The sequence below is a fragment of the Pectinophora gossypiella genome, chromosome 13 (assembly GCF_024362695.1).
Source record: "Pectinophora gossypiella chromosome 13, ilPecGoss1.1, whole genome shotgun sequence".
Lineage (NCBI taxonomy): Eukaryota > Metazoa > Arthropoda > Insecta > Lepidoptera > Gelechiidae > Pectinophora > Pectinophora gossypiella.
Genome location: NC_065416.1, coordinates 13,808,846 through 13,822,905, shown reverse-complemented (window position 1 = coordinate 13,822,905; position 14,060 = coordinate 13,808,846). Strand labels below are relative to the sequence as shown.

General features: G+C 41.2%; 1 protein-coding gene across 2 annotated transcripts in view; it reads right to left on the bottom strand.

Annotated features, from left to right (window-relative positions):
* The window catches only part of LOC126372099 (formin-like protein), a 116,881-nt gene that overhangs the window by 8,253 nt on the left and 94,568 nt on the right, over nt 1-14,060 (bottom strand). Inside the window, exons 6-17 of one of the 2 annotated variants that reach the window (XM_050017647.1) lie at nt 13,539-13,787; nt 12,803-12,946; nt 12,070-12,186; nt 11,519-11,647; nt 10,964-11,075; nt 9,907-10,226; nt 9,129-9,342; nt 8,195-8,767; nt 7,027-7,205; nt 6,411-6,512; nt 3,951-4,055; nt 916-1,010 (exon numbers count right to left, since the gene is read on the bottom strand). In XM_050017647.1, the coding sequence (XP_049873604.1) occupies nt 930-1,010; nt 3,951-4,055; nt 6,411-6,512; nt 7,027-7,205; nt 8,195-8,767; nt 9,129-9,342; nt 9,907-10,226; nt 10,964-11,075; nt 11,519-11,647; nt 12,070-12,186; nt 12,803-12,946; nt 13,539-13,787 (2,325 nt within the window). In that variant the 3' untranslated portion in view covers nt 916-929. The remainder of the gene's footprint in view (nt 1-915; nt 1,011-3,950; nt 4,056-6,410; nt 6,513-7,026; nt 7,206-8,194; nt 8,768-9,128; nt 9,343-9,906; nt 10,227-10,963; nt 11,076-11,518; nt 11,648-12,069; nt 12,187-12,802; nt 12,947-13,538; nt 13,788-14,060) is intronic. The other variant, XM_050017646.1, reaches the window with a different exon arrangement.

The window sequence follows — 14,060 nt, the reverse complement described above, 5'->3', positions numbered from 1 at the left end:
GTGGTACTAAATTTTTCATTTATTATGGGGCCTAAATTTCTAACCAGTCGAACACACCATGCTCTATCTCCCAGCTGTTTTTATGTAGAAATTTCGTCCAAATCCTGTGTGCCATGCGATGGAGGTGAATGTGGGTGGAGTCAGAATTTAGAAGCCAATTTGTGACCCCAACATGCTTTCCAAAAGCAGGTCCCGTGTCAATTAGTCACTCGACAACCCTCGATTTGGTTGTAAAGAGGTGAATATTACGCTCCATATCTTTTCTGAGTAAAATAAAAATTGGTAAATTGGTAACTCGTATTACATACATACATAAACTCACGCCTATTTCCCACCGGGGTAAGCAGAGACTATGGAATGCCATTTGTTTCGATCCTGACACACTTCTCTTGCTTCCTCCACATTCATCAATCGTTTCCTCCGTGACCTCCGTGGTCCAGTGGTTGAGCGTTGGGCTCACGATCCGGAGGTCCTAGGTGCGATTCCAGGACATATCACAAAAATTACTTTGTGGTCCCTAATTTGGTTACGACATTACAGGCTGATCACCTGATTGTCCGAAAGTAAGATGATCCGTGCTTCGGAAGGCACGTTGAGCCGTTGGTCCCGGTTACTATTTACTGATGTAAGTAAGTATTCGTTACATGAGCCATGTCAGGGGCCTTTGGCGGTTCAATAGTAACCCTGACACCAGGGTTGATGAGGTTGGTACTCCACCTCACAACCTACACGATAGAAGAAGATCAGTCGTTTCATACACGCACGCCGGTTCAGAGATAAAAGGAAAAACAAAAGCGGTTCAAAGGAAGAACAACTTTCCATTTTTAATCTTTCGTATAGAGCGTAACATTAACCCGGTTACTCCAAACCGTCTACAATACAGGTTAGTCCACACAGCTATCCCCTGAGACTTACACCATCAGCCTAGACTATAGCGGGTCTAGACTGTGCCGCAACTGAGACAAGTGTTGCTGCAGGAGGCCTGCACTCACGGCCGCGTAGTTAAACCTCTGTGGACGTCGGTCAGTGTTACCATCACCGCTACGATCCTTTGTACGGTAAATATGGCAACACTTTTGTGAACATGCTTAAAAGACTAGAAGCAGAGCCGTAAAATCATATACAATACATTTTGGCCAGTTAGTAGAGACTGTTTTCAGAAATGTTGTAAAAACATAATTGCGTAGTTTGCTAGGTCAAAGATAAATTATGAAATTCTTATTACGAAATTAACACAGATCTGAAGCTGACAAAAAACGTTTTCTTTTTTCTATTTAACTTATTTATGAATTTTAATAAAGAACGATGTAAGTACGTAGTAGTGATGTGCCGGATCGTTAAAAATGTATATCCGCGGATACGGATCTGAATACGGATATTTAGTGTAAAGATCCGCGGATACGGATACGGAACTTATTTTCTTAAAAAAAAAAGATTGAAGTTTTAGTTATTTCATTATTATAAGAGTGATATTTTATCTTGCTTTCATTATTATAGATCTATCTATCTAAATGTTAACAATATAAAGGTGCCAAATTTTTTTTTTAAGAAATAAAAACAATCTGAATGGAATTTTATAGTTTTTTATTTAATAATTCTACTTAATCACCTGAAAAAGATCCGTAAAAGATCCGCGTGAAAAGTAACGGACACGGATACGGATTTTTCTTTTATCTCGGATATCCACGGATACGGATATTCGGAACATCACTAGTACGTAGTCGTTACATGAGTCATGTCAGGGGCCTTTGGCGGCTCAATAGTGACCCTGACACCAGGGTTGTTGAGGTTGGTAATCCACCTCATAACCCACACGGTAGAAGAGAATAAAGAAATAAGTGCGACACTTTGTGGCGTTTTTATATAACGTCACAGGTTCCTTTGTCATACAAATTCCATAGTAATTTAGTGTTTTGACGTTTAGTAAAAAGTGACTAATTTGAATAGTTGGGAACTAGCCTATTAGGCTCACAACTATATCCGAATTGGGGCAGTCAGAGGTACATCCATCGCAAGATGAACTAACCCACACCTCACTGAGCATTCTGTTAGACCAGCGTGATACGCGGCTGTATCACCGTCTATAACCCAACTGTGTTAGTGAAAACTGCACTTAAGATAAATTAAAAAGTCATTGGTGCAAGTCCGTTGCTGGGGTTTGAACCGGCGCTCCCCGATTGAGAAGCAAGCCGGTGTACAGGACCACAATGACTATTATGTGTATACAAAAAAAACGTAAGCTATTTTGGCCAGTTAGTAGAGAGGGCTCTTTATCGTAAAATACAGTCTTAGCATGCAATTTTGCCATATTTATCGTCAAAGTATACCAGCACCATGTTATATCAATGTGTTCGGATGTTCTCTCCAAAATGATACTAACCGTTACCTCGAAATCAAAAACATGTTATATTCAATTAGGTATACATTGGCTCTGATTCCTGCAGACACCTCCAAGTTATACCTGTCATTCTCTTATCCGCCGAAAACAAAAGGGATGAAAATGGATGGTTGACAACTGGCGGTTAAAATGGCCACATCGAAGAAATTCATCTAAGAAAGCAATATTGCAATTTGACATTTGCGCATAGAAAAGTAAGTGCGCAAACAAATGTTAAATTGCAATATTGCTTTCTTACATTAATTGCTTCGATGTGGCAATTTTAACCTCCCTGTTAATTTTAAAATGAATAAACGAATGTATCCAACCCGTTTGCTGTCGAATTAATTCTATCGGGTTATTGGGTAATGTAAAATTTTAAGATTTCTGCCTAAAATTGACGTGAGTTCCATAAATTTCATGCCTGTCGTCATCCGTCCCTTTCCTTTTCGGCGGATAAGAAAGTAACAGGTATATCTTCAAATAAAATTACATGGTGTGTACTGGAATCAGCACCATTATGTGTATTCCATATTTAGTTTAATTATAATAAAAGTCCATACTCGTAATTTCTATTAGGGTGCACAGAACCACAAGTATACAACTATAAGTCGGATTAACTGTTTTAAATGTTTAACTGTAAGGTGATAAATTACCATAACTTATAATTATTAAAATAATTATATTCTTCATAAAATATTAAAATAATGGAATACACATTTTACTGATCTCCCCTCAAGTAAATTACCTTTAAATTATTTACACAATTACTTGAGAGCGATCCATCAACTCACAGTAAATAAAACACATCAATAAAAAAAATAAAAAACATTAGTAGAAAATGTTATAGTCAATATGAACGCTCCAGCCACTGGCTACAGATAATAAAATAAGTAATTATTAAAAAAAAATGCGGAAAATCTACGAATCGACTGCAAATCTGCAAGACTCCATTCACCGAAGCGTTATACATCGAGCCGGGCACACGACATATGCAAACAGCGAATATCTTTATACAGACATCAATCTAAAATATTCTATATGTATATGTACAGAAGTAAAATTGGGTAGTATCCTAGCTCAAAGATAAATTATGAAATTGTGATTACTAAATAAAGACAGATCTCAAACTGACGAAAATCCTTTTCTGTATAACTAATTTATGAATTATAATCTAGAAAAATAATAATAAGTGCGACATTTTGTCACGTTTTTCTATGACGTCACAGTGTGCTTTTTCATACAAATTCCATAGTAATTTCATGTTTTGAATAAAAAGTAACTGTGATGATGTGATGATACCTGTGATGTGAAAATGTCGCACTTATTATTACATTTTTCTGTATTAAAATTCATGATTAAGTTAAATAGAAAAAAGAAAACGTTTTTCGTCACGTTAGGTCTGTCTTTATTTAGTAATTGGAATTTCATCATTTATCTTTGACTTAGGAAACTATCCAATTGACGTGTGTTTCAATTTTATGCCTGTCCCTTTCCTTTTCTGCGGAGAAGAAAATGACAGGTATGACTTAAAATAAAAGTAAATGGTATGTATGGGAATTAGCACCATTACCTGTTGTTTTTTCTGCGCGATTTTGGCCTTATGAGGGTCGACAGTGTCGGCGTGTTGCGCGGCTTGCTCCAGTCGCCGCCGCTGCTCGTTTTCTGCGTCCGCTTGCTGTTCGAAATAACATTCCCATAAACTTACTAGTGATGTGCCGGATCGTTAAAAATGTATATCCGCGGATACGGATCTGAATACGGATATTTAGTGTAAAGATATACGGATGCGGATCTTTATTTTCTTTAAAAAAAAAGATTCAAGTTTTAGTTATTTAATTGTTATAAAAGTGATATTTTATCTTGCTTTCAATATAAAGATCTATCTATCTAAATGTTTGCAATATAAAGGTGCCAAATATTTGATTTTAAGAAATAAAAACAATCTAAATGGAATTTTATAGCTTTTTTATTTAATAATTCTACTTAATCACCTGAAAAAGATCCGTAAAAGATCTGCGTGAAAAGTAACAGACACGGATACGGATTTTTCTTTTATCTCGAATATCCGCGGATACGGATACGGATATTCGGAACATCACTAAAACTTACACTTCATACATAACATAAACTGCCTATATTCGTCCCACTGCTGGGCACAGGCCTCCCCTCGATCAACCGGAGGGGGTATCACTAAAACTTACACTTCATATCAAAGAAATCGAAACATTTTACATAAGGATCATCAGAAAAATATTATATCGTAGCATGCTTAGCCGTGTTAGCCGTGTCAGTTGGAAGAACGCTTGACTCTCAATGTGAGGTCGCAGGTTCGAATCCCAACATGGACCGAAACAATTCATGTCTTATTTTCTTTATTTAAACTACAATCGGTCTATAAGCAGTTTCATTGAGTGGATAAGTGACGTGTCAGGAGCTACAACCAGTGTCACAGCCTCCCACTTTATACAACATGGCTTCTCTTCAGTCGTTTCACCACATTTATGAGGTCTATAAGGTCTGATGCGAGGGGATTCGGATGATCGGCTAGTCGCTCTAGATTTTTCTTTCTCTCTCTCTCTCTATCTCTTCAGCGACGGTTGGAATGTTAAGGTATTCATGTATTTCTTCATTTTTGCTGAACTATGGTGCATTCGCAATTGAACGTAGGATGACGTTCTGCACTCGTTGCAAACAGAGTAAACAATTCATGTTTGGATCTTAAATGTCTATGTGTGTGTGTTCAGAGGTGAAGGAAAACATCGTGAGTGAGGACCCACATACCCGAAAAATGCTTTACAGAGGTATGTGATCTAATCTATAGTGGCTGGTTTATCCTTCGCGGGTTGGAAGGTCAGACAGGCAGTTGCTTCTGTCAAAACCGGACCTCTTAAATCAGGTTAGATAAGCGGGCCATGTGAAAACGGCACGGGACATGAACGCAGCATGATTCAAATTCAAATTCAAAAATATATTTATTCAGTAGGTAACATAGTTACACTTTGAATCGTCATTCTTTACATAACGAACGTCTCATCCGCCTAAAACTTCTGCAGCTTCTGACAACCTGTATAGCCGGGGAAAAGAAGCTGCAAGAAAAACCTACGCACAGGGCCCTAGACGTTTAAATGAAAGCAGGACAGAAATATAGTGCATCGCCTAGCGCAAAAGAGACGAAAGATATGGAATAGAGTACCCCTTCCGGTTGATTGAAGGGAGGCCTGTGCCCAACAGTGGGACGTATATAGGCAGTTTCTATACAGGGTGTTAGTGACGTCGTAACGAAAACTTTGAGGGATGATTGAGACCATGATTCTGAGATGATATGAAGTGGAATTTTCCGTCGCAAAAGTATGGAACAGAAAATAATAAAAAGAAAAACAAAAATTTTCATGAATTTTCCGACGGAAAATTCCACTTGATATCAACTCAGAATCATGGTCTGAATCATCCCCCTCAGTATTCGTTACGGTGTCACTAATATCCATACCTACTTGTATGGGTACAGTATGTACTTGTGCGGGGTGTAAGTGACATCGTAACGAATACTGAGGGGGATGAAACAGCTGATTATTCTGAGTTAATATCAAGTGGAATTTTTCATCGCAAAAGTATAGAATTAAAAATAATTTTAAAAAACTAAAAAAAAAAAAACATGAATTTCGCGACGGAAAATTCCACTTGATATCAACTCAGAATCATGGTCTGAATCATCTCCCTCAGTATTCGTTACGGTGTCACTAACATCCATACCTACTTGTATGGGTACAGTATGTACTTGTGCGGGGTGTAAGTGACATCGTAACGAATACTGAGGGGGATGAAACAGCTGATTATTCTGAGTTAATATCAAGTGGAATTTTTTATCGCAAAAGTATAGAATTAAAAATAATTTTAAAAAACTAAAAAAAAAACATGAATTTTGCGACGGAAAATTCCACTTGATATCAACTCAGAATCATGGTCTGAATCATCCCCCTGAGTATTCGTTACGGTGTCACTAACACCCTGTATATATATGCTCCATACTGACCTTAAACGCCCTCGTGAACCGGACGAGCAGCGAGAAGAAAGCGTTCGCGTCGCAGCCGCGCGGCGCCTCGCCGAAGTACTCCACGCACGCCGCAAACGAGTCCTGCAGAACAGACATTTAGGTTAGCGAACTGAAACCAGTGATGCAGTTGAATATATCGATTCTTCTTCTTCTTCTTATCGTGTGGATTGTGAGGTGGAATACCAACCTCATCAACCCTGGTGTCAGGGTAATTACTGAGCCGCCAAACGCCCCTGACATGGCTCATGTAAAGAGTACTTACATCAGTAAGTAGTAACCGGGACCAACGGCTTAATGTGCCTTCCGAAACACGGAATCATGTTATTTTTCGGACAATCAGGTGACCGGCCTATAATGTCCTAACCAAACTAGAGATCACAAAGTAAAAATAAAATGTCCTGCGTGGATCATATATCCAGCTTAAGCTCGCTAACCAAGTCTCTGCCGCATCCGTCACACAATGCAGCTCGGCTATGCCACCTGGGTGTAGAGGGCACTCGTTCACTATGTGAGATATGGTTTGATCCGGGTGACCACATTCACAGTATGGCGACTCTTAAGGAGATGATGATTCCTTATTGTATGTAGCGTGTACCTGCGCGTGCTTGGTCTCGTGCCTCAGGCGGCGCAGCTTGTCGCTGGCGTTGTTCATGAAGTCCCGCAGCACGTGCGCCTGCGCCGCTCGGTGTGTGTCCCGCGCCTCGCACTCGCGCCGCACCAGCTCCATGCCGCGCTCCAGCTCCGTCACGTCCGACACCACGTTCTCCAGCGATACTGTAATGGACAATGGCTGATTTACAAATAGCTGGTATGATGACTATGCAACATTAACTCACGAGTATATCAAACTATGTCAGAGGTACGATCATTGATTTACCACTGCCGTAGATACAGTGCTTGATACAAAAATGCGGCGAAAATTTGGCGTTTGTCTAGCTATACATTCGTACACAGCGGTATATACGTATACATTCAATAAAATCGTGTCAAATTAAAAAAGTACGCATCGTCTTGTTACGTATATTAGCGAGTGGTGCTTCGTAACGGGGTCGGGTTATATTGCGACTCGGATTTACCGGGAGTACTTGTTTTAGTGTATTTTAAACTGGTGAGTTTTACTGCGAAAATTAAAATGTTTATACTATGATAACATGCACAATGTCATTACTTATTAGAAATATGATGGAACCATCCTTCTTTTTTCGCTTTGAGTTTTTACCACGCACTTCCCCGTGTTGCCAGTTCGGCGCCTAATCGCGCACTGAGGCGTACTGTCAATGTCGCTATATTAACTCTGCGTGCCACTTTATGAGCGCTGTTGTTCAATCTACGATAGTAGTAACTCTATCGGTATAATTAGATCATGCCCGAAACAAACTCTTTATTTTATTTATTATTACATCGGTCGCAAGATGAACTAAGTACCCATACCTCAACAGAGCTGCCGTCCACATTTGAGCTTCTAGTTTTTACCCCATTATAACGTAATACTAGTAGATGGGCGTATATGAGGGTTGCAAGAGAGTGTAAGGTGTAAGTAAGGCTTACTAGTAATTAGAATGATAGATTTTTACTACAATTTCTTCCTCAAACAGAACTTTTTAATGATTATATCAAATGAAAACACTGGAATCTCTGGTATGTCAGGATCAAAGCCAATGGAATTCCATCGTCTCTGCTTACCATGGTGGGAAATAGGCGTGAGTTTATGTATGTGTGTGTGTTTGTGTGTGTGTGTGTGTGTGTGTACTGCAATCTCTTACCTTGAGCAGCTTTGTCGATGTACAGTAACTCCGTATCGAAATTCATCAGTTCTGGAAAGTTCTGTCGTATCGTCCCCACAATATAGTGCAGGAGGGATATCCTCTTATCCGTGGATTTAGTATCCATAAGCGTATCCAACGACTGCAGTTTGAATCCATACGCCGGCCCCCTTTTACTACTGTTTAGATAATTACCGAAAGCTAGAATAATCTCTAAGACATTTCTGAGTTTCTGCGACGATTTTACTGATGAAGACCCGGATATTATGGCGTGGATTTGCGGTGTTATCAAGTGAATGTTGTCGAAGAAGTTTCCCATGTAGCTCATGATGGAGAGTTTGGCGGAAATGCGTTCGACTTTAGCCAGTTGCATTAGGAATTTGTCTTCTTCTGTTAGCAGGTTGATTGGTTTCTTCTCTGCGACGTATTCTTTGTACGCTTTCTGTTCGGCTTCTGTCGGAACCATTCGCTGGAGGATCTCAACTGATTCTAAAGGCAGTTGTTTCAGGTCTAAGTTGTTGACCGCCGCCATTACTTTTTCGACTGGAGTGTCCAGCTTTCTTCTCGATATCGCTGTGGAGAAGAATCGTTATTAGTATGTAGTTTAGTCTACACTAACATTATGAAGATGTGTGGCGTCACCAGCTCTAAACCACAGAACTCGGCTTTATGAGTTCGAATTCTTGTTTGGACTATAGATAATTGATATAACGTGGTTTTCAGGATTTGTGCCCGGTTAATGACTATAGAGGCGGAGGACAGGAGTCCTAGTACGGCTTTGAAATAGACTACTCTGGGCATCATCCCACTCAGTTACATTAAGTATGTAGTCGTTACATGAGTCAGAGGCCTTTGGCGGCTCAAAAGCAACCCTGACACCAGGGTTGATGGGATCGTTGACCTTACAACCAATATTAGCTGAGGGACTACCGACCTATGTTCCGGAGGCGGGTGTGTTCCAACAGCGACACGGTGTCCGGCTTGCGGAACCGCTTGCTGGGGAAGGAGGCGAGCGAGTCCGCCTCGCACGAGTCCACGCTGCCGCCGCTGCTGACGCCGCCGATGCGGAACTTCTCCTCGAACTCTGTGAAGTTGATCCGCCGTCGCGGTCGCTCCTCGTCTAGCTCGTTGAATATCGTGCCTCGGACCTGAACATTTGATGTGACATTGGATTTTAAGCGCGTTCACTCGAGCGGAATGGAAGCGGATGGGTCAGAATTTCTTGCTTACGGACAATCTGATTTCGCTCAAGTGCAACTGGCAGCTTTAGGTATAGGCGTCGTTTTGCCTACTCAGAGTTTTGTCCCTGATATTTTATCAGAAGCATTCATGATTCATGATTTTCTGTAAGTTATTGTCATGATTCAGATAGCCGTGGTAGCCCACTTCAGTTCATCAGGTAAAGCGCAGATCCGAATTTGATTTTGTGGTCGCAGGTTCGAGTCCCTATTGAAGCTATATTGGGCTGGTTTTCCCTTGGCGGGTTGAAAGGTCAGACAGGCAGTCGCTTCTGTAAAAAACCGGACCTGTCAAATCTTCAGGTTAGATAAGCGGACCCTGTGAAAAACGGGATAATGCTAGGCGATTTTGCCAGTATTCAGATGAATGCAATTGTGTTTATTAACCTTCTTGAGATAGAGGTTTCTGCACAAGCACATCAAACACTCGTTTTTTACTCTTTATTTTTTGGTCAATTTGGTGTCTCATCTTACCTGGTTCGGCTTCAAAGCGATCCAATTCAACGTGGGCAGCTTATATTTCGTGTCAACCTTCCTCTTTATAGTCATGGCATCTGTGTGGTGTGGGGGCGCCATAAGACCAGGCGCGGGCGGCGCTGGGGGCGCGGGGGGCGCTGGGGGCGGCGCGGGCGCGGCCGGGGGCGGAGGCGGTGGTGGGGGGGCCGCCACTGGGGGTGCGGGCGGAGGTGGGGGCGCGGGGTTACTGTGTGCCGGGGGCGGCGAGTGGTGCCCGTTGCTCGGGCCGTTGGGCGTACCGTTCCCGTTGCATAGCGCATGAGAGGATATTGCACCCACTGCAATGTAAATAAGTTTTAGATTAAAATTCTAATTTCAAACTAAGAGAACTTATATAAGTAAAAATTTTAGTTCGATTCGCGTTAAGACATATGTTTTTATTCTTAGCTAAACGTCTACTGTTAACACGTCAATATTTTTGATATTCAGTCAAGTAAAAAAATATCTTGGAAACAGCTGGAATTCTTAATTCAAACTAACATCGCGAAATGTATTCCTCCCATAACGTAAGCTCACTATGCACTAGGGCTATGTTCCAATTGTAGAAGTCAATCGCAAAATTAAGTAACCGGGGTTTCTGTTAGACCAACGTGATAGGTTGTACGGTTGTGGTCGCCACAAGCGGTTGTGGTCTTCTTCTATCGTGTGGGTTGTGAGATGGAGTACCAAGCTCATCAACCCTAGTATCAGGGTTACTATTAAGCCGCCAAAGGCCCCTGACATGGCTCATGCAACTACTACTTACATCAGTAAGTAGTACCAACGGCTTAATGTGCCTTCCGAAGCACGGATCATCTTACTTTCGGATAATCAGGTGATCAGCCTGTAATGTCGTAACCAAACTAGGGATCACAAAGTATTTTTTGTGTATATGTCCCCTCCGGTCCCGGAACCCGGGACCTCCGAATCGTGAACCCAACGCGCAACCACTAGACCACGGAGGTCGTTAGCGGTTGTGGTTGCTAATACCGATGGTGGTAATCAATAATCGTTTCTAAGGCATTCCCACACTCACTGGAGGCTCCTCTGGGCAGTGACTTGGTGAGAGATTCCAGCTCCTGAACCTTGGACTCCAACATGGACTGGCGGTTGCGAGAGTCCTGCTGCGCTCGCCTCAACGTCGACACCTGTAAAATTTGATAAAAAAATATATTTTATTTCTATTGGCTTTCCGCCCGCGACTTTACGCGTATACTTCACGTTTTTTCCGTCCCATTTTCATCCCCTTAGGGGAAAAAAGGGGAGAAAATCTAGGATAACAACTGTCATGTTCTTTTTTAGGTGTCAAAAGTATGGAACTGAAAATAATTTGATAAAATAATCACTAAAATGGTCATGAATTTCCCGACAGGAAATATCACTAACACCCTGTATACATTGTTTTGTATACATTGTTATATGTACATTGTTTGTTTGAACCCGTTATTAGGTGTTTTAATTACCACCCTGTATGTTAGCGTTTTACTACAATCGCCAATAAAGGTAAAATTTAAATTTAAAATTCAAGTACACTCGCGCAATAAGGTTAAATAAGCTTAATATGAATGAATAAAGGAACAATGAGTGTTACCTCTTCGACGACCTGTCTCCTGGCCTCAGCGAGCTGGTCCCTCTCCTGCCGTACTTGCGCCAACTCCGCTTCAAGGGTGGCTAGTTTGGCGATGGCTTCCCGTTCTAAAGCAGCTAGGCGTTCGTGTGCCTACAAATTAAATAATATTTTAATTATCTTCAACAAAATTTCGATGCAGACATGCTACTTTCATTGCAGGCAACAATTTAGAGATTTTTATTTTTTATCTGTATTAAGATTTGTGTGTCTGTTTCGAGGTTTCGTCAACAAAACATTACATCAGAATGTGTTTTCATTCAAACCACGCTTACTAGGTTTTCACTATAGATATTTTTTTATACACATTTCGCTCTAAACTTATAGAAATAAAGAATAGATTACCACTCCTCATGATCCTATTATTAAAATTATTACATTTGTGGCTTTGACAGATACCCTATAAAACGCAGCATGGTTAGTGTCATATCACTCGTCTCATTCACACTAAGCGATATACTATATCTCTGTCTCGCTCGCGAGTGTGAGTTTATGTATCTGTCTATTATGCTTACGTGTCCAAGCTCGTCCTCCAGCTCGTTGACCTTCTCGAGGGCAGCCGTCTTGGTCTCACTGTCCTCCATCAGCGCTGCTACGTCGAACACGTTGTCCAGGTACGCTGAGATTTGCACCTGCAAACAGACAAACATAACATAGTCAGAGGTACATCCATTGCAAGATGAACTAAGAACCCACACCTCACCGAGCTTTCTGTTAGACGTGAACCAAACAGCAAACAGTCGTTGATAATGTTGATATCATAAAGGATTCCATTGTTTAAATTATTGTCTGGTCCCAAGATCGACATCATCGCAGAATGTTCATTCTTCAAAATATATCTTGGTCGCAAAATGTCCTTTGCGCAATATGCATGTAATATTCTGATATTATAGAAAGTTATGTATTCAAGTACTTTTCGGCTAGGTTACTGAGTTATGACAGTATCACAAGAAATAATGAATTAAATTTATATAAATATTAAACTTAAATATGATTTCGAAGAATTGCAAGAGACAAAACATTTGATTTGCCGCTGGGCCGTCCGGCTGTGACATATGCCTGGATAGAGAAATGTGGAAGAAGAGAAGGGAGACCTTTCAGCAGTGAGACACGATAAGCTAGAGAAAATCAAAACTTGTTCTAGGTACCAAATCCCAGGCAGATCACAACGGCCCACTGGGCTGGAACAGTTTGGGCCCCTGTAATAGTAATTATAATAGATTACTTTTTAAATAACTGCCAACTGACCTGCAGGTCCTCGCTCTCACAGAGCCGCAGCCGTTCCAGGTACTCGTCCAGCTTGAGCGCTGTGAACTCGTACTGCAGATGTACACGGAAGTTCATGTCTTCCACAGAGTGGACTATTATGTTCACGAACTGCATGCATGCCACCTGGAGAACAGTACACAGATTCATCAACATCTAGAAGTATTAACCTCAAAGTTATGGTTGATATTCGGGCGGACACAAACTTAACCTAATTTTAGTTTGGCTTTCGTAAATTGTTGCCGTCCTTCACTTACAATACGTGCAAGAAAGAGATGCAGCTAGTTTGAATCCTGTCAAATTAAGTTTGTGGTTGGCCAAATCGACACCATTGTCAAGCACCACATTTCAAGAAGCGACTGTCTTTTGTGATAAGGTAAAGATAGAAATTACAGATTGGCAAATCAAGAAACACGATGTAGAACAAAAGCCACTAACCTCGCGTAAAGAAAAACAAGAACGCTGCTATGCAACTGAAAAGGATGCCCCTAAAAGGAAGAATTTACTATGACATTCCAGAAGTCTCTGGTTGCTGAGTTTGTTTATACGATGTGACATTATCAATCCGCCACACAGGGACGCTGCACAGCAACCGCGCCGCGCACGGCGCGAATTATATCGAGACCTTCGACAAATAAACGCAGCGAATGCTATGCGGTTGTCGTGCCGAGAGCTGGTCATCAATGAGCTGCCAGAGGCCATTAGATTTCCAACTCACCATAAACTCGATATGGAAGCTGTCGTAGTTCATGAAGTACTCCATGAGTGTGTGGAACCGCCGCGGCTCCCCGACCACCTCCTTGAAGTTGTCGAAGGCTGACAGGATGATCTGGTGGCCACCCTTCACCAGGCAGATGGCTGCCAGTAGCTCCAGGACTAAAGCCTTGGTTCGTAGAGAGTGATGGACCAAAGATAAAGCGATGCTATTGATTGCTTCCCTGTGTTGAATCACCATGTTGAAGCCGTACTGTAAGTAGAAAGGTTTAGAGTTATTTTGGGAGTCAATGCCTGTAAGTAAGATAACAAATGGATAACTCGGTAAATTAACTTATGAAACAAAAATACTAACAATCGGAAGAAACGGCGAATGGTTTTAAATTAGCATGACTATTTCCTCACATCTTCCATGTATAATGTTTTTAACATTTGAGTCTACTAGACTACTTTCTGGGTGCATTTGAGCGGCATCGGAATTGCCACCAAAGAATTGACACGAACATTAATACTCTCATACGTTCCA